Source organism: Lepisma saccharinum, unplaced genomic scaffold, assembly GCF_977018435.1.
Source record: "Lepisma saccharinum unplaced genomic scaffold, izLepSacc3.1 HAP1_SCAFFOLD_238, whole genome shotgun sequence".
NCBI lineage: Eukaryota > Metazoa > Arthropoda > Insecta > Zygentoma > Lepismatidae > Lepisma > Lepisma saccharinum.
The window spans coordinates 419,564-441,139 of record NW_028143012.1 but is presented as its reverse complement, the minus strand read 5'-3'; the positions used below and the strand labels follow the sequence as shown (position 1 = coordinate 441,139).

General features: G+C 39.6%; 1 protein-coding gene across 1 annotated transcript in view; it reads right to left on the bottom strand.

The window, feature by feature from the left end:
• LOC145982544 (uncharacterized) overlaps positions 1-21,576 on the bottom strand; it is a 130,297-nt gene that overhangs the window by 62,166 nt on the left and 46,555 nt on the right. The window contains exons 2-3 of the mRNA XM_083115999.1: positions 20,917-21,072; positions 16,393-16,476 (exon numbers count right to left, since the gene is read on the bottom strand). Of these exons, the coding sequence (XP_082972125.1) occupies positions 16,393-16,476; positions 20,917-21,072 (240 nt within the window). The remainder of the gene's footprint in view (positions 1-16,392; positions 16,477-20,916; positions 21,073-21,576) is intronic.

Genomic DNA, 21,576 nt, shown 5'->3' with positions numbered 1-21,576 from the left:
GCCAAACGTGACGCGACACAAAACCAGACGTACCATGTTCGAAGCTACCTTAAGACATGAGTGTACAAGGTCCGCCCATAAAGAAACCGAACTGTCAAAATAAAGAGAACCAAACCAAATAAAAAGGTACCGTATTCTGGCAACACTGCAAAGAGCTATATCTAAACTTAACGTCAGTGCATGTTTCAACCTGTTATAGGCAGTCGGTATCGGGGCAAGCGTGTGTCAGATGCAGGTCGTGGCAGGCGGCGTACAAAATACGCGCACCAAGATGGAACAACGGTACCATATAAAGTTTTGTTACAAATTGGGTAAATCGTTTACCGAAATGTTACAGATGATACGGGCAGTGTATGGTGATGCAGCATTGTCAAGAACCCAGGTGTATGAGTAGTACAATGGTTTCAAATGTGGACGTGAAAGTGTCGAGGATGAACCAAGATCAGAACGCCCTTCAACTTCAAGGAATGACGACAATGTGGAGAAAGTTCGTGCACTGGTGAGAGGTGATAGACGTTTAACGAAAACCAAGCAATCAATCAGTGGTATTACAAGTAAGTGCTGGGTCGACTCGGAAACAGGATGAAGCTGGTTACGAAGGACCTCTGTGATTCTGGCCAATGGTTTCTGTTACACGATACTGCTCGGCCTCATACTGCATTGTCTGTACAACAATACCTTGCTAAGCAATCAGCGACAGTGATCAATCACCCTCTATATTCTCCGGACCTATTTCCTGCTGATTTTTCCTTTTTCCCAAGCTTAAGATGGCTATGAAAGGACGAAGATTTGACGACGTCGCGGACATTAAATTAAATGTTACGCGTATTTTGCGAGCACTTACTGTCAATGACTATGAACAATATTTCCAGGACCTGTACAAACGCTGGTCACAGTGTATTGTCTCATCTGTTTTTTTTTTTTTTGAAGGTCATACAATCATTTGAAGGTAATTACTTTTTTTTTGCTAAAAATAAAAAAAAGTTCTGTTTTTTTTATGGGCTGGCCTTGTATAATCCATTTCATAGTTCATTATTCATTCTTCATTCTCATCGTCGTCATTAATACAAGACATTTGAAAAGTGACGTAAAGTAACTGAAATAGAACGGATGAAATGGCTCGATTGGAACCGACATCAATCTTACGTTTAGCTGACGTTTGTTTCATTATGATAAGCACCATCCTAGCTCTCCTCTCAATAGTTGTATAAAGAAACAATCCCAAAGCAACTTTCAACGTCGGGGGAAAATGAGAGACCTCAACCACTTCCGGGACTGAAGGGGAGTATCTGACTTACCCCCACAGAGCCTTTGAAAACGAAGATGATGTTTCAGGGGAATGAATTCTCTAGAAAAAAGAAAAGAAACCTCGTTTGTCTTTCTAACTCTCTTCTCTTCGTGTGATGCATCTTCCATGTAGCTTGAATTGTCTAGGTCTCTTGGTCACACTTATCTCCCCTGTATCAGTTCGGCACTAGAGGGATCTTGAATAGCTGGAAAGTGTCGACTTCTGGTGTCTAACCCAGGAGAAATTATTCAGAACTTCCATGTCGAAATCCTTTTCTTCCTACAAAACGCGTAGCGGTCATTCCCTCGTGCTTCGATGCCAAGGGTTCCGGGTTCGAATCCCGGCGTGGGTGTTCTTGTGAGTGCTCCTTCATCAATTGCATCATATCATCGCCCATTCTCATCTTCGCGATTAGCCAAAAGTGGAAAAATAACGAAGTAAAATAAACAGAATCAACAATATTCCTACAGAACAAGTCTTCTTATTGGAAAATGTACTCGCGAGCAGTGTGTGTTTGAAAAATTTCTAGTGGGTGGGGATTGAAGTAAGTATACACGTCGTATAAACTATGTTTATTCTCTTGATGCCAGGGTTTAAAAATTTTCATAGAATGGATTAAGCAAGGAAGCTATAGGCTTCATTGTATGCTAGGCGTAGAGCCTCCACGCTTTGCTGCAATTCACTTCTAATTCCGATTGAAAACTTCTGTGTTTCTGTGTGAATTGCCGCATTCATTTCAAACGTGGTAGTGGAACTAGGAAAAAGTCATACCATTCAAAAACACGTATACACCCCCATCAACAATACGTTTAACTTCGATTAGTTTAAAACATAACAAAAAGAATAACCAACAAACTTACAATTGGCTGCATCCACGTTCATGTCTACAACGACGAACATTCTAGATTATAATCCTTTGTTCTATTTTTAAATAGTTTTACACAAAGGTTAGTAGTTAACCACGTGCTCATATGATTGCGTCATACCGTGTACACAGTATCTGTGTCGTGTAACTGTGTGTACTGACATTGCCGTACCAGTAACTGTAACTGAGTTACTTTCTAAAATGATTAACTGTAACTCAGTTACTTTCTGAACCAAGTCACTTTCCGGACACTGGTTTTTGGGCATCTTTAATTGAATGATCAACAGAACAATTTTTCCTCTCTGTAGATGTAATAAATTAGGTACGGTATACAGACTTTGAAAGGGAAATAAAAGAAGGTGGGCAATGTTGTATCCAGTCTTTCCCGTTTAAAGAATCTCTCTGGAGGAGAGAAACAAGAAATTCAAAGAAAAGCTGTTACAATAGTTAAATGAGCTTTCAATCTCGAATTAAAACGATTGTCATTGGTTAACAGGAAACGGACAAAATAAACTTCCTTGCATGCTGGGATGGAAATAGAGTTCTGTTTCCTCCACAGTAACAGCTGCCGTACGTTATTTGGAAGCAGAAACAAACAATGGAAAGAAGAATCGGCTGTTATTTTTAGACTTAGTAACGTTTTCCCTTTTTCGCAAGGTCAAGTGCATTGTTCATCATTGTTGTCAGTATTAGGCTCCTAGCACCTCCAACGCCCGTTAGTGAGAGGGCGAGAGATCCCCAGAGATGTTTATGCAGAGATTTTAAGCTAAAAAAAAAAATAACGTGCCTGAGATAATCCACCTTGGGATTCGAACCCAGGTTTCCACACTAACATTTCTGTTTCTCTCTATTTTGACTACTCAACGTTGCTTCCTGTCAACCTCCACGGTGGAGTGGTTAGCACAGCGCGCTACGATGCCAGACAGGGTTTCCGGGTTCGAAAACCGGCCTAGGGATGGGTATTCTTTGTGAGTGCCCCTTCATCAATTTCATCAAATTATCACTCATCTTCATCGTCGCGATTATTATTATTATTTGCAGTAGGATTATAGTTCACCTTAAAATTTTTGTGGCCTACCCACATAATGTATTACGCTATGCAGTTATCCTAATAGGTTATGAATTTACAGAATACAGAAATTACAGATGCATAATTGTAGAATGGACGATGAGACAAACACAGTGACAGATCCTCTAGCTCCAACCCAAAACCTCTGGCTTAGTATTACATTACGCAGAGCACTCAGCCACGGAAAGAGAATGCGATGCCAGTTCTATGGCCAAACGCGCGTTACTGGTCGAGTTTCGACCTCGCTACCAAAGTTCCCGAGTTCGAATCCCAGCGTTGGCTTCTTCTTTGTGAATCACCACTCATTCTCATTAGTCAAAGTGGCAGAAAAGCAACGCTAAATAATAATAAAAAAAAGTACAAATACTCATTGCTGTGGTCTCAAAACTTTCAGAGAGTATACGCAAAGTTTCTTGAAGCCTTTTAGTGGTGTTTATCTTTCCATTCACTTAGGATTACGTTTCCATTAACTATGGGTAAAATAATTTAACTTCTACACGAAAGATGCCATTGGTGGTAAAATACTGATGACACACTCATAATTGGTATAAAAAGGTATATTACAGTAGAGAAGACATCTTTAAAATGAAAAATTTTCTTTTGATTGTGCTTAAACGTAAAGGTAAATCACAGATGTTATTGTATTTTATTTTCTTCTCGATATTGCTTTTGTGAATTGTCAATTTGTATATTGTTAATAACTTTAATAATACTGCTAATAAATGAAAAACTTGAAAAAAATACTTCGAAAACCGAACGACTTAAATTGAACCATAAAGTATTCTCATGGAACTGTTTCTACTTGTGAACTCGAAAACACATCATTGATACATCACTATACTTGCCACAAGAACGTCCTGCACCAATCTAGAATAAGCGTCATTTGCAGCTCGGTGGTCTTGCAAGCAATTTCCACGAAAAAAGAATTGTCATACGAAACTCAAAAGAACTTATTGAAATAATCGAGTTTGGAGAAAACTCACAGATCAAAAAGATGGTTCACAGTCTGGTTAAAAAAAAAAAAGACTCCGCTGAGAGCGACAAGGATGCCACAAGCTCACTGAAATTCCCACAAAATACCATTTACTGAAATATTTAGCGCTGATATGTACAGATATTTCAGTTAATCTGCTGGTAGAAGTTGTGTAAATCGCGTAACTTTGTAACCATCTTTGAAGTGTAAGATCGCTACAAATGGTAACTACACTAAGTATAGCAGAATATAGGCTCATTAATATATTCTATCAGAGGTCTTGTTATTTCAATGATTAAAACATTTTTTGACTACTGCCAATAAGGTTATTTATTACATAATTGTTCAAAGAATTCTTGAATCTATTCTCATTAATATTCATTACAATGCAAATACAAAGCATGGTCAGAATTTAACAAAGGACAACCAAGGAGAACATTTCAACTAAGTATTACTTGTCTCTTATAAACTAATATTAACTAATAGACTAACCAACTTTGTATCTGTGCACTCTGGGGTTGCTCAGGAAGGAAGAACTCCTTAACAGGCGCAGCCTTCTCTCCCCCAGTAGAGAACGTAATGATGAAGAACAAAGGACAATCGAATACACGATAGTACCAGATCCTAATATTTTTATATTGCCCCTAACGAGCATGTTACAACTTTCACCGAGTTGCATCCTAGTTGTTCACTACGATATCTCCTCCGATGTGTTTTTGGAGTTGAACAGAAGGGAATTCAACCGGAAAATCAGATTGTGTGAAGTCAGCGAATACGTTCAGGACAGGCTCGAAGTTATGTGAGGTTAGCAAATATTTAGACGTGTATGCTGCATACCGGTCCTTTAAGTGTATTTAGAATGGGTTAGGTTAAGGTAGGGTAGGTTCTGTCTACATGTTCGCTAACTACACTAAAAATGCTGTGTTCGCCAAGTTCACATTCGATAAACTCACGCGATCGAAAATCATGTCAGACGAACTCAATAAAACAGGACTGAAGCCAAAAAAGCTCCGAAAAACCTTCATATTGCTTGCATTCCAGCTGGCAGGGGTTGCATAGCCTTCCCCATCTGGTTGTCGACAACAATGCAAAAACAGAAGGATAGAACAGAAGAAAAAAAGCACAAGTAGTTTTGATAATCCCATTCCCCCAAGCGAGCAGACTGCCGCTGCCAGTACTGACAGCCAATAAAGAAAAACGGACAAAGTTCGTTACAGAAAGTGCTGTGAAGCCAGGGGCAGATCATTGACTAGCCTCATACGGTTTTCTAATTACTCGTACATAGACGCGAATGCCAAGAACTCACAAATGACCAATAGGCTTCAACAACGCCAGCGATAGAAAATAGTGCAGTTTCGGAAAGATATGAGAATGATTATCACAGAACTCAGCATTAAGAAAGCTTTGCACGAATTCTCTGAAGTGATTATTTACAGGAAGCATTTCTTCAGATCTGACAGCGACATGGAGTTATTATTGAAATAAAAGTGTGTAGTTGTCCAAGAAGAATTGATTATCACATACCAATCTTAGCTTTGCATAAATTTACATGGCAATCCAGGTTTAGCAAAAGTCTGGTTGCATAGGTGAATTGCCACCATGGTCGTCAGACCTAACACCCCTGGATTTGTACTTGTGTGGGACAGAGGTGAGGTGAAATTTATTTACGCAAAATGTAAAGGCCATTGTGTACGTTTAGAAAATTAAGGTTCCTGACCATCTTAAAGAAAGAATTAGAGGCACCATCTCCAAAATCAAATAACACTGACCACACTAGAAGCCATCTTACGCAACTACTATGAGCATTGAATTGAAGCATGCATTCAAGCAGATCGTACACATACTGATCATGCACAGTAAGCGTAACCATTAAATATGCAGGCATTAGTTTTCCTAAGTAACCTGACTTTGTCCCACCTTGTATTTCGAAATGTACAATACAATGAAAATTTGAAGACACACGAGAGAACACTCATTTCAAGGTCAGGACTCGAACCCGTAAGCTGTGTTGGCGAGATCAAGAGTCGATCGTTTCAGCCACACAAGGGTCAGGAGGCTAGATTTCGAAAATGTACATGTAAGGATAAAGGCCAGTGAGTGTTAGAGGGGTCGATATACTTGGGGAAACTAAGAGAAAATTAATTTTAGGGAGCTTTCAGACCTAAGGGACACGAGTTTCTTGGAAACCATCTTCAGAAATAAATGCAATTTTTCGAGACAAAGAGACGCTACAAGCTGCACGCGTCACTGGAATTGGGCCGTTTTCTCAGTATCGTGCATCGTATTATATAGCTATGCACTTCAATGGTCCCCACATACCCTGTGTTCCCCCCAGACCAAATTATGTAATTCTCGGATGGAGATTACGCTTAATGCTAGCCACTTCATTGCCAGGACTTGTCAAATACAAGTCAAAAATTAAAATCGAATCTTGAATGACAGATCGTCAGCCGTGTAATCATTATGAACGTCCTTCCTCAGAGAATACCTTGTAGCCAGCAAATGTCGCGAACCGTAATACTCAATTAGTAAATCGAGGTTAACATGTCAGCTTAATGATTGGCAGGATTTCTCCCAGCACACAGATTAGGCCTATACTTCGTTTCACCCTCCAATAAAGTGGCACGGCGCAAAAAACTAGTTAGTACTCATAATTGGGTCTAGGAGATTAGCCCCCCAATCCTCCAGCACCATTCTGCAAAAGCCAATTTGATCTTCGTTCCAGAATTTTGACTTCAAACGCTTCATTAAGCCATTACCTTGTTAAGCAATTGAACTTTACCAACTAGTGTACCTAATTCAGTAGAAAATCACGCCGAGATCTGTGTCGTTTTGCATGTACTAATTAGCAAAAACGAAAAATACAACTCCACCAATATGGTGTCATATGTGGAACTCATGTGGATTTCAAGAAGGTAATTACTTTCTCAGATTAGTCTCTTAATGCCCTAAAACATAAGCAATTGGAAGATACACAGTAAAATGTTGAGTGCAGAAATGACTGCCTATGACCATACATTTCTGCTGCCATCAAGCTACCGTAAAAAAGGTGCAGTGACGATTTTTAAAGTGGTAATGGTCATTGCATAGCTACCCTAATTAATATAACTTTAATTATTCATTTTCCAAATATATATTATGGTGCACGCAACCGTAATTTATAATCATTTTCTATCTTTAAACATGACAAAACATTTAAATTTGAATAAGATAAAACGTTGCGTCTTTTTTGTTTGTAAATTAACGGGCACTTAAATTTTATGTTACTTTTAAAAGTGTATATACCTATACGTGACGAATTTTGTGCGACCTAACTTTCAAGAGGGGTTATGATTGAAAGCAAAATTTACTTTCTTCGTTAATTTATTGAGGTAACGAGCAAATAAATGAAGGTAGATTTGAGACCGAAGCGACAAGAGGCGCATCTCGCTTTGAAATCAACCATCACAAAGAAATGCAATCTTCCGATCCGAATAGAAACACTACTAACTGTACAGTCAGAGAAAGAATTACCTGGACCACGGGACCTAGAATTTTGTAAAGTCTTAAAACCTGCTGTTTATGCAACCCAAATAACAAAATATTCGCTTAAGTTTGCCTGGTGATTCTGCGTTCTCGGGATGGATTGAGCATTGATAGCATGAGTCACATGACTCATGCTCCAGCCACAACAAACAGCTGGGTGCTACGAGGCCTCCAGAAGAAAATTTCAGGAACTGGTTTCTTAACAAGAGCTACTCGTAAGGAAATATTCTTTCCAGTATTTTTAGAGTCATTGTCAAGAAAATGGTTCTCATTACAGACCACATGCCACACGCTAGTTGTTTAAGTCCAGTTTAAGCACTGGACCTACAGATTAAAGTGGGATCCGAACCAAATGTCCCTCTATCTGGTATTGAATTCGAAAGCCTTTGATTATATGGCGAAGACGTTACCACTACGCCAGTAAATTTGTTCTCGAGAGTGAGCTTTTTATCTATTTGAACGAGGGGATTTTTATACAGCCTGCATTTATTATTTTTTTCTGAAATAAGAAGAAATTCGAAGAAGCAAAAAGGGTCGTATAAGAGTAGTTAACAAAAGGAAAGTGGAAGAAGAAAACGAAAATGTAAATGCTGAAATAAATTATGGTAGAGATAGAGTGCATAATATTTTGTATATAGAAGTGTAAGTTGCTGTTTTAAGTCCACTTTATGCACAGTAAGGCTAATCGGGACTGGACCTACAGTTTAAAGTGGGATCCGAACCACTTGTGCCTCCATGGGGGAGGACCTCATAACATTTTGTCACAGTGCTTCCTGGATGGCGTAGTGATAACGCCGTAGCCTTGTAATCAGGGGATCCCGGGTTTGAGGCCCTATATAGAAATCTAGAATGTATGTGAAAGAATATACATGTATTTCTTATATTCCGGTTTTGTAGGAGATTTCGTGAGAAATGAAATAAGTACTCTTCCATCGTATTTATCTTTATAATTTTTGTTCCCTGTTCGCTAATCGCGACGATAAGGATGAGTGACTATTACATGAAATTGATGACGAAGAATTCAAACACCACCGATAAGGACGGTACTCAAACCCGGGAACTTTGGCGACGATATCGAATGTCAAGCAATTAATGAGCTTGCCCACCGAGCCTGCGTAATGTTGTTTGTGTCAGGTAACTCGTAATAACTATCAATATCCAACATTCACTAGCATTTGCTTCATAATTTATCTTATTGTTGTGATTAACCTGAATTCAAAGAATTAGTTGAAAGGCAAACATGCAAGATTGAATGTGTCTGATGTTACTTTGTGCGGAATAATATGACGTGATATTATTAAATGAATTTATTAATCATGTAATATGCCTAGTCATTCCATTGATTGATCCCAATTGAGCACACAAAATATGGTATAATGTTCAATCCATGGAGGAGTGGTTAGCACAGCGCGCTACAATGACGTGGGTCCCTGGTTCGAATCTCGACTTGGGCATGGCTGTCCTTGGTGAGTGTCCCTTCATCAATTTCATCATATCATCACTCATCTTCATCGTCGAAATTTGTAAAAGTGAAAGAATAGCGAAACTAAATAACAAACATCCAATCAAATCGAACATCTCCACCGATTTAATTCTATACGGTACCAAATTCTCACTATATTACTGCATCTTACGTCATTTTACAGCACCTCAATTATTTTCCGATTCGAAAACAATTCGAATGTTGTTTTGTACAGTTGATTGTGCATTGTTTCGTTGTTTGGATTGTTTAAATAACGTCGCATTAATTAGATTTAGACCAATCGTGACAGAGGGAAGCAAGAGCATAAAGGAAGGGGAACAGACAAGGGAGATACCACGGCTCTCTTTAAAGGTAGCATCCAGTGAATACAACTGAAGAGACTGTAGAATAGGATAAAATTTATTTCCCTTTTTCCTTTTATTTCTGTCTCAGTTATTTTACTTCGCTTCTCTTCTACCACTCGTGTTAATCGTTTCGGCGAGGAAGAATTATAAACTCGTGAAATGGGCGATGGGACAAAAAAATATATGACTCTCCAACGGTTCGAAACTGTAACTACAAAATATTGTCTTATTTTTAAAATTTACGGCCAAATATGGTTTATCACGTAGCAATTTTCGCTCATATCATTGCCTCTCCGACATGTTTTTCACTAACGTAACCATTAGGAAAATATTCAAATGTTAACTGATATAACTGCAGATGAAACAATACTTACAGCCACTAACGAAATATCTATTCTTGTTTAAGCTCACAGGCAACAAGTATCTGGTGAGTCATTCACTCTTGCTAACTACGGGCGAAGGTCGCTGAACTAAAGGGTGGTGGCAAGCAAGCAGGCGTCCGCTCTACCAAAGACGAGGTCACGTTTTCCTGTTGTCAATGGCGTACGAAATAAGGAGGAACACAGATATGAGATGTATGTTTTTGGTCCCGTCATTGCATGTAGAACATTTTATCGTCGTGGCCTTGAAGTTCCTTCAGGGCAATCCTACGTAAAGGCTTCTCGGCAAGAAGGATATTTTCCTTATTGAGGGGAGGAAAAGTGGGTGCTTATAGAGGTCCTTCAAATTTCGTATTTTTGTTCATTTCAGAACGCGTGCTGTATCGTCGACTTAATCGAATCTATCCGTTGCAGGTTTTACGTTCTGCTTCTATTCGGTTATTTCACATTGTCTTCCTGCTTATGTTATTGGCGACGAAGGTTCTGGATTCGATAATATGGACAATAACGGTATTGTGTTGGTTGCTTGATTTGGTGTCTTCAGTCCACTTTATGTCCTCTTAGGCTAATCGTGACTGGACCTACAGTTTAAAGTGGGATCCGAAGCACTATGTGTCTCCACCGGGTATCGAACCCGGGACTCCTTGATTACAAGGCGACTCCGCTACTACTGCGAAATCAGGAAGGCTATGAGAGAGAGAGAGAGAGAGAGAGAGAGAGAGAGAGAGAGAGAGAGACAGAGAGAGAGAGAGAGAGAGAGAGAGAATTACGGTGACTACGCTAATGAAGAATTGAAAGTAGCAGAACAACTAAGCTATTCTTTAGTCAATTTTGGGATTGTTAATGAATATTATGAATGTCAGTTCAAATTGGGAAAAAAACTGTGGAATTTCCAGAGTGCCGTTAAAAATCATTAAATTTTCTCTTTCCGCACATTATTTTGCTACTAGATATTTGCATGCTAAGATGTAGAAAGTGCTACATTTTCAGTGTGTGGAATTGAGATTTATTTCTGAGAATGGAGTAGTGGGAAAAGGATCACCTCACATGTTTGGATTATAACCCCCCCCCCCGCCCCACACACACACACACGCACACAAAAGATATCGGCTGTTGTTCTTATAAGGAAATATAACATGTATGAATTGTGTCAAGAAAAAATAGAGCCTATTCACATCCCTACGGAACTTGTAAGAAAGCCCACGTAGAGATTATAAAGTTCTGTTCCGACAAATCTGGATGTATATAGTAAATTAAAAAGCAAAGTTCTACCTTGTGCTTTGCAGCAAGCCATGAAGGCGTCTGGAGAAAAGACCCAAGCTTTCTTGGTCAGGCAAAAAGTGGGGATGATGTGATCAGCACCACGCCCCTGCCAGCCTTACCCCCTCACCCAGAGTCTCATCCAGGTACCCACTTGATATGACGCTGGGTGGGCACCTGAGCCGCTTGAACAGGTGGACAAAATCCCGATTCTCCCCCGTCGGTGATCGAACCAAGATCTCTCTCATTATATTAAAACGCCCTAACCACTGAGCTACTGCGACACATATAGTAGTATAGTAGACTATGTAATTAAGGCAAGAATTATTTTAGCGTTTCGTTCAACGTTTTTAGGCGAATCATTTTCGGAGATATAACTTGTAGCTCTTGTCTGTTCTGCGACCTGGCTTGAGAAAAGGCGATTTTCTGACGAACAACATTCCACCTGACAAGTCACGTGACTTTCCTACATTTCTTGCGTCTGTTGGCTATTGCATGAAAGACGAGTTGCTCTTGAGCCAGACAGAATCACCCGATCACCTAAACGTGCAATGTGTGTTGCCTACCCTTCCGGCATTATTTACTGCCATTAAAGTCTTATGGGGAAGAACTTCTTTCCACCACTGTACGTGTCGATTGTTGCTTGCGTTGCTCCGATTGGGCCGTTTTCTCAGTATCGTGCACCGTGTAGCCTCGATCTGTTGTTCGCACATGAGCGTTGAATGTTTTGCTTTAGACCGAAGGGCCCATATCGCTTGTCGCTTCAGTGTGAAATCTCCGTGTCCGTTGTAGCCTGTCCCTTCAGTCTAAAAGCTCCCTTAGGGAGATTTCGCACCGAATCGACAAGCGACGCGTTTCGCTTGAGGGATACACCAATCGAATGCATGCTTGTGCGGCTTGTCATGCCGCTACGGTGTTGCTCTTTGATTGGCTCGTTTCCAAGCGACTTGTGTCCCGTGTCGCTTCGGTCTGAAATTTCCCTAAGAGTCAAAATAAACGTTCGTTGTAAGTGCACTATATGCCGAGATAGGCTAATCGGAACTTGACCCACAGTTTAAATAAAAGTGGGATAACTGTGGAATGTATCTCCGCCGAAGACCAAACTGGGGACCCTCCTACACAATTCAACTGCGGTACAACTACGCCATCGGGAAAAATCCAATCTGTTCCTCTCATTTCCATTCCCTAATGCTCTGCAAGCGAAGGATGAGAACTTGTTATCTCTCATTCAGAAAAACAATTGCGCAGCTACTTTTCCTTCATTCAAGGATTATGATAACAGAATCATTATATTACAATTAGTTATGAAATATCTTCTTGTGCAAAACAGTTTGATTTGATTTGCTTTATTTTACTTCGCTTCTTGTGCCACTTTTGGCTAATTTGCGAGGATGGAGATGAGTGGTGACACGATGAAACTGATGAATGCACACTCACAAACACCCACGCCCAGGCGGGGATTCGAACCCGAGGACTAGCGTCGTGCGCGATGTGCTAACCACTCCGCCACAGGGGTCGGCGTTGTGCGAAACAGATCCCCGAAGTTAAACACTCTTATTGAATTAAGCAAGTTTTATTCTGGTAATTACGTATATTACATTACGAGAGAGAGTCAAATGAAAATGTTAATTATGTTTTTGGTCTTGTATAGTTCTGCATGTCGAATTGCACAAGTTGTCTGTATTTTAGCAGATCTTTTGCGGATATTCATAATAGTATATTTTCAAGTCTGAGTTTGTGCCTGTATACCTCAAGAAGAGGAATCTTTGCACGTATAGTCACATGAGCCACTGGGAAGGTCTTTCCACAGATCGCCAGAACAACGGCGAAAGTGAAATTTTCACTGTTTATCCGTTTCCCGGTTATTCCGTTCGCGTTCAATCCGTTTCGCATTTATTCTTTTCGCTCTCATTCCTTCGCTCTTGTTCCGTTCGCGATTAATCCGTTTCGCGGTTTTTCCTCTCGCACTTATTTCTGTGTTCAATTGTGGTTTCCGAATTAATCCGTTTCGCTGTAATTTCTTTAGCGTTTCTTCCTTCGCATTTAGTCCTTCTCACATTTAATATCTTTCGCGGTTATTCCGCCACCTCCTTTCCACACATCTGCCTGTGTACTGAGGCCATTGTCGAACTTCCTCCCCCATTCGTAAACTTGCTGGTGTGGTGAGCATGCATTGAATTTCCATTTGCAGTTAGTTTTTGGCTTCCAGAGGTAAAGAAACCACTGGTCTTCGCTGAAGCGAGTGGACGAGGCGTCATTTTTAAAAATTGATTGTGTTTAATATAATAAATTTAAATTAAAGATAAAATTGAAATCAATACAAAATTAAATATAATAAAAAAAATAATTTAAAATTAACAAAAATGGCGTTTCGAAGCTCACTTTGTCAGTGTCATTTTGTAAATAACAGTTAAGATCTGATGTAAATTTTAGCTGTATGCAATCTGGTTGATAATGTTTGTTGAATTTTGAAGTTTTCATTTCTGCTTCCACTTAGCCTAAACAAGCATTAAAGAAATTTCGGAAATATTTTTAACACACTCTTAATACTTAGGTAAACCGTTGCGCAGGACATTTATACCGTATGATAGTGAAATTATTTTATTAACTGTTTTCCTATGTTACATTCTCATATCTGGAAGAAATGTTAACTAATTGATTTATTGATTTGCTTCATTTCACTTCGCTTTTTGTGCCACTTTTGGCTAATTTGCGAAGATGGGGATGAGTGATGATATGATGAAGTTTATGAATGGACACTCAAAAACATCCATACCCATGCCGGGATTCCAGCCCGGACCCCTAAATTCTTAACTAACGTTTAACTTAGTAGTCTGTGACCTATCAGCTAATTTGTCACACTACCAAATACCAAATATTACCATTAAGACATTAGGATAAATTTTGAATTCAAATATTTCAGATGTTGAAATATAAATATTGTTCTTCAAAACAAAAAGGTATTTTTCAAATACTTGTTTTTAAGAAAGATGCAAGATCCATCAATTATCACGATTCCTTCGAACCAACCGGCAGGTGGCAGTAGTTGTACCATAATGTTTTATAAAAACTCTTTGATGCAGATCTCTCTCTCTCTTTCTCTCTCTCTCTCTCAACAAAGCGTGGAAGACATTTCTCTGATAATAAATAAGTTTCAGGAAAACGTATTATAAAGGTACAGAAAGCCCATCCACACTAATGTATTCTGTAAAGTCCGTACAATATTACCGATAGCTAGATGCGTCGCTTATTGCCGGGTCATTTGATTAGCTGCCAGGGCAACCAATTAAATCTCTGCGTTGTTTCTACTTGCGGAACCCTGAATATATAATTTCCTACCACAGATTTTCCCAGTTCAGTGACAGACTTAAAATGTGAAGCCATGAGGAAAATACTTATTGCTTTCAATTTGAGTTCTGGCAAATTGTGATGCCTGACATCCCAACCTTTCTAAATACTGGGTGAATCTTTTAAAAGAGGCTCCGTGGAAAATGTGTTCCTTGCATGTAGGCAACCCTGGTACACCGAAGAGAAGAGCGGGGTAGAGAACAGTCCAGGATATCGGTACCAAGCAGTTTAGACAACTTGACATAGACGTAAATGAATTAAACATCTCTTCTGTAAATACAGTACAGCGTGACAAAAACCTACCTAGAGGAGGTACTGGAAGTGTCGTCCGTTGACCTCGAGGCACGTGTGCAGACGATACCACACGTTCTGAAAAGCACGGGCGAGGACAGATGTCCTGCATAGCTGTGATAATGTTGTTCTGATGTTATTCGATTTTTATTTTTTATTTTTTTTGATTTAGTTTATTTGACTTCGCGTTTTGTGCCTCTTGGCTAATTTGCGAAGATGGGGATGAGTGATGAAATGATGAAATTGATGAATGGACATTCACAAACAACCAAGCCCGACCGGGATTCGAACCCGGGACCCTTGGCGTTGATGTTATTCGAGTGTGTGAGGGTTGTTGCTATACACCTGTCCTTTTAGAGCTCCCCACAAGAAGAAATCACAGGGTGATAAATCTGGAGAACGAGGTGGCCAAGGTTGGTTCGTGCCACGGCTGATGACGCGATCAGGCGGGAACACTGACTTAATGCGCGTGATCATTGCACATGCTGTATGCGCCGTGGTTCCATCCTGCTGATAGTAAACATTCCTTCACTCACCCTCAGTCAGTTGTTCAACAAACACGTTGAATATATTACTGATGTAACGAGCCGAGTTCACAGTCTCATGGAAGAACACAGGGATGATGCGGCGTGACGACACGGCACACCAGACACCGAGTTTCTGGGCGTGAAGTGGAACATCCATGAACACGTGTGGATTGTCACCTGACCAGTGTCGCGTGTTCTGGGAGTTTATTTAGCCTGACAGATGCAACCATGCTTCATCGGAAATGAACAAGTAACCATCCTGCAGCACCTCCGGAGCAATATTGGACAGAAACCACTCACAAAACTGCACGCGAGATGCCTTGTACATATCCCGCACCTGATGCATCACGGTAACTTTGAATGCGTGCAAGTTCAAGTCCTGCTTCAAGATCAGCATAGCGGTTGACTGGGACACCTGCAACTGTTGTACCAAACGCCGAGATGATTTTCGTGGACTGCGTATCATTAGCTGCGCTGCGACGCCCACCTTTGCCTCAGTGCGGACAGTCTTTGGACGCACTTTTGGCCTAGTCAGCACGGATCCGGTTTCCCGCCATTTTGCAATCAGTTTTTGCATTACTGATTTGGGTTTGGGCTTTCGCTGGAACTCCATTCACCGCGAACTCCGTCGTAAACAAATCTGCACACTGTCTCCAAGAACCGAGGCGTGCATACGTCTCGACAACAAAGATATGCTGCTGCACCGTTAACACCATGCTGACCCACTGAACCACACTCACAACTTTCCTTGCCGCTCAACTTCACTCAACTGACCTGCACGCTGCCTGGCTCAAGGTCACTACGGGACACTTTCTTTTCAATCCCCCTCTATGTCATGTTGTCGAAACTGCTTGGCACCGATATCCTGAACTGTTCTCTATCCCTCTCTTCTCTTCGGTATACCAGGGTTGCCTACATGCAAGGAGTATATTTTCCACGGGGCCTCTTTTAAAAGATTCACCCAGTATTTCCAAAAATACTAAATCTATATGAAATCGAAAGATTATCGAGTTATTTTGAAAGAAAATCTAGTACTTACTACATTCATCTTCCTCTTCATCCAAATCTGCGGCTGGACGTTTGAGAAACATCGAGTCCCAGAAATTCCTCTCGTGCTCATCAGCTGGAAAGAATACACACATCAGATCAATGTTTCATAGTCTCATCCACCAGTGAAAGTATTAGTAAATATACATAGCAAGCAGTGCTGTAGTCACTGGCGTACGCAGAAAGGGGTTGATGGGGCTACAATCTTCCCGAAATCAAATTTTCAAATGAAAGTAGTAGAGAACCATGTAAAACCCCGAGTAAATGCAACCTCGCCCTAAAATAACATCCGAATTACAACTTTTAATAGGTCAAAATGATAATTTTGAAATATGTTACAGCGTATCCCCCCTTCACCCCCAAACGCAGGTAGTAATACCCACCTGTACAAGTCCTGCGTACGCCAGTGGCTGTAGTTTTAAACTTTTTAGAGGACATACCCTATGTATTTTGAAATGTCAAGCGGAGACCATATTTCTCTTAACTTTGGCTTATGTTTCCATTATATGTGGACTCGCGGTTACGTCGATTTGACCTTGGGCTATGTCCTTTGTGCTCGCATGTTAGAGATGGTGTACCTCAATTCTCTTAATGTCTTTCAAAGCAGTGAGTACGTACACTTATTTGAACATTTTAGAAAACAACGTTATGCGTTATAATCAAACTATCATTGTCTATTTTGTTCATAATAAACTGGATAAGTACTGTCTGTTTAAAATTGTTAGTTAGACGTTTTATTTAAACGAATTTAATAGCGACACTAAATTGGAAAAGTAATATATACTTCGTTTGTCATTTTCACATTTTTAAACATAATTGAAAAATTATTGTTTTTCGTCATTCCCCGTAAATTCCTACCTTGCCTCTGTAATAAATTCTGAAATTTTGAAATACGAAAATTCAAGAATAACTCACTCACCGTAGTTTTCTGCGTAAAAGAAAAAATCTTTAAGTTCCCTAGCAATGTCCGTTTCCATGGTCAACAACAAAGATGGAAAACCCGAAATAAATAGCAAATAGATGTTCGCAATGAGTACCAATATCTATATCTGGACTGAATCTCCTTATGTAGATGTCACTCTCGTTTGAAGCACTTTTTCAAACTAGGATTTATCATAGAAACAATGTAGGATCCCCCACCTGAAAACGGACGTCGAAAAGGGCATTTTCACGATTAAAAAAGGGACAGGGGAGGGACTTTTTGCTTTTCTTGTTGTTTCCAGCCATTTTCAGGGGATAAGCATCTTTTGCCTTGGAGCGGAGCGTGGTTCTGATCACACAACCTCCAAAATGACCGATATCGAGAATCTGTGGGTCCGACCCCACTTCCACTTATGCATGCCTCATGGTATGGTGCAAAGTGCATGGGGAACTTTATCTTTATTACAATCAGAAATTGTAAACTTCGTTTTGGGTTCACCCTGTATACCTCTCCAATTGGAAGCGTAATTTATGTCAACTCTATATTTCTCATCAGAGCAGTTTTGATCTTGCATGTCACTACAGTGTGTTCCTGTGTTGATTGCAAGCGCCTCTTCAAATGTAAAGAATACCAAGCGACAGGCTGAACACCAATATGCACAAGACGCCCGCGGAAGCTGAATTGAAATTCCAGGAGGCCAACTTATAAATCAATACAAGCGGAGACAGGTATTTATTTGAATGTGAAGCGTGTTTCGGAACGTTTATGCACGAGTTGATTTATGGGACAGAAGTGCCCGAAAAGATAAAGGGGGATGAACAATAGCAGAAAGCAGAGGGTCGAATATGGGATGACATTTCTCAGGAGAATATTGTAAAACAATGGGAGGGTTGCTAGACTCTGATTCTCGGAGGCGTCTGTTATCGACAGAAGGTTTTCATATTGCTTTCGAGCACCAACGAGTGAGAGGCGTCTTCATCGCGTTTCAAGAATTCAGTTACTTCTTTTTTCAATACCCGCTGCTCGATGTGCCTTTTAGAAACATTCCGATTCCAGAATAAATCGAGAGTCTAAAAAAAGCTGGAAAGTATCCACGTGCGGCACTAGCGTACGCAGGATATTTTTTTTCGGAGGGGCTGGAATTATAAAAGTGGATATCCAATTAACTAACAAACTCTCTAATCTTCTTAAACCCGAAGGTTCGTGGCTGCAGCAACATAGGCCTTCCATCTGTCCCTATCCTAAGCAAGATCTATATACTCTTTTAAATCCCTACCAATTTCCTTTAGGTCATTTCAACATTATCCCTCCTTCTTTGTCTTGGTCTACCTACTGGTCTCTTACCATTAGGTCTCCCAAGAAGAATCCTGTAATCTCTTCTTTCCTCTCCCATTCGTGCCCCATGGCCTGCCCACCTAAGTCTTCTTGATTTAATTAATCTAATAATATCTGGACATGAATACAAATTATGTAGTTCTAAATTATCTAACCTTCTCCACTCACCTGTCTCTTCATCCCTTTTAGGCCCAAATATATTCCTAAGAATATTATTTTCCAATACTCACAATTTATGTTCCTCTTTCAATGTAAGGGTCCGAGTTTCACATCCATATAATATTACAGGCAAAATTAGTGTATTGTATATTTTAACTTTTAGTTTCTTAGATATTAAACGAGAAGACAAAAGCTTATGAAGATAGAAGTAACATGCATTTCCTGAATTATGCTTACCTTTTATTTCCTCTTTAATATCATTTTCAATTGTTAGTATTACCCCTAAGTACTTGAATTTGTACATCCCCAGGTCAACATGTAGTAAATTATGGATTTTATTACTAATGTTATGCAAAAAATATCTGCTCAAAAATTTACACATTAATATCCCAGAATGACGTAGGTACATTGCAGATATGAAATTTCTACATAAGGTCATCAATGGAAACTTTAAGATGCAGCATCCCACTCCACGAACTCTCCCTCAGAGTGCCTTAACATAAACACGGATCAAGGAAACTTTCCACACTGCAACTCCCAGACTCTCACTCACAAGTAAAATATATAAACAACTAAAAATTAATTACTATTGCAATTAAGCCAACCTAAAACTACCTAATCATAATAACAACATCTCAAACCAAATAGATATTTTTACCTCTTATTCGTCTCTTAGCAACAACCTACGCTACTGAGCTCTTCTTATTTGGTACTGATTTTGTTGTTTTACTGTTTTATTGTTTCTTTCCGGTTTAAAATGGATTGTGCTGTACTAAAAATTTCAAGAAATAAATAAACGCCAAAAGTCAATTTCAAATAAAATAATGAAAGGTGTTAGGTTTCTCTTTGTAATTTGCTTCTCATAATATGTAATCAGTAATATTGAAATTTAAGAGTATAATTTTGTTATTATATAATAACAAATAAAATAAATTTTAAATTATAAGGGATACATAGTTGGCAATACATATTTATAAATGATTTTTATATGATGAATGTAAAATGATATTAGAAAATTGACGAAAGCAAATAAATACATATGTGAGCACTACGCTCACACATATCCAACCACGTTACTCTGGAACACGTATGCCAATGAAGGGTTAAGGATATTGTGCACTTGCTATCTTTGCCCAAACTCGGGATGAGTTGAAAAATCCCATTGTAGCTGCTGTGGGGTCAGTGTGAACGGACATGTTCGAGCCAGAACGGCACGGATTCTTCCATCACATAGATGGTGTTGGTGTAACTAAAAGGAGGCCACAGCGAGTACTTATTACAATGTATGATATGAATTGTTATGAGATTTCATTCACATTGACCATTTGCTTCCAACTCTGACCTTGAAAGATCCAAATATACGGTCATACGAAATCCTAATCTTATTGAAAAAATCCTTTATTTATTCGAGTTGGCAATCTAATATTAAAAAAAATCATTCAATATCTATTACATAACTTTCCATGCTGTCTAATTATTATTGCCTTTTCGAGGTTGCTTACTATCAAGAACCATTTTTCCATCGATGTTAATGAACTTTCTGTTTGTTCTTTGCCGAAGAGCTCAGATTGTTTTCAGTCAAGCATTCTTCTCTCGTGTTGTTTTCTAATGAAGTTATTTCTTCTCCACTTCATGGCCTGTGGCAGAAACAATACAGTCCCGTTGTCATAGCAACTTTCTTTTCAGTATTTACAAAGTGCCTGAACATGTAATAAAATTCCAAGATATTCAATAATTCAATGTACTCGTGTGGTTAGTATTAAAGATTCCCATCTCAGAGCCCTCTGGAGCCTGTTCGAAGCAACGGATTGCAGTGGAACTTTGTGTAGAAGCCATGAAAAGCATGGGGAAGAAAATACAAACGAAAAATAATTACTACAAATTTTCGCCACCAGGTGAAGAAGGCACCTACACAGGATCGAGAAGTCACGTTTATTGTGTCGTTTTACGTAAGTAAAACTGCTTTGTTCAACGAATTTAGTGTTTCTTCAAAATATTAGCATTCCAGCAGCCTTAAGGATTGCTGGTCTGCGGTGCAGTTCCACTGTTGTACTACATAAATGTAAGAGTTAGTAACATTCAACAGACTAGAGTACTCACTGCAGTTCCACTCGTCGCTGCCGTCCGGGCAGTCGGAGTTGCCGTCGCAGTTCTGTTGCTGTTGGACGCACAGGTTGCTGCTGTTGCAGTGGAAGGTCCCGATGGCACACTCCGTCTGCACGCACTTCTTCCACTCCAGGCCTACCACCCACGAGACTAGGGAAGAAGGAAACAGCGGTACCATCTCATATTGAAACACCTACATGACATTATGCTCACATCTTAGCACTATGTATCAACGTAGCGAGTCCCATTCATAAGCCAGGAGCATCATGGTTAAACTAATACATATTCTTACTGATTGGAGTTTTTCAGGAGTCTCTGGCCTGAACATGGACGTTTCTTGAAAGTCTCATATCTCGATTAGCCAAAGATGAAAGTAAAGTGACACTATATAGGAAAATAAAAAAAAATAAAAAATATTAATTTGGATCGTAGAAATCCACAATTGTGTAGTATGGAAGATATTAATAGTGGCGGGTTGTTATGGTTCAAGACTATTGTTTCTTCGGATAATAACTGAAACTGACTCTACTCTCTCTTCATATGACAAATATGAACCCTACAATTATATCCACAATAGCTCTGGCGTCTGGACCTGTGTTCCGTCATCCATGTGTGTTTGTGATTGTCCCTTCATCCATTTATCATATCACCCAT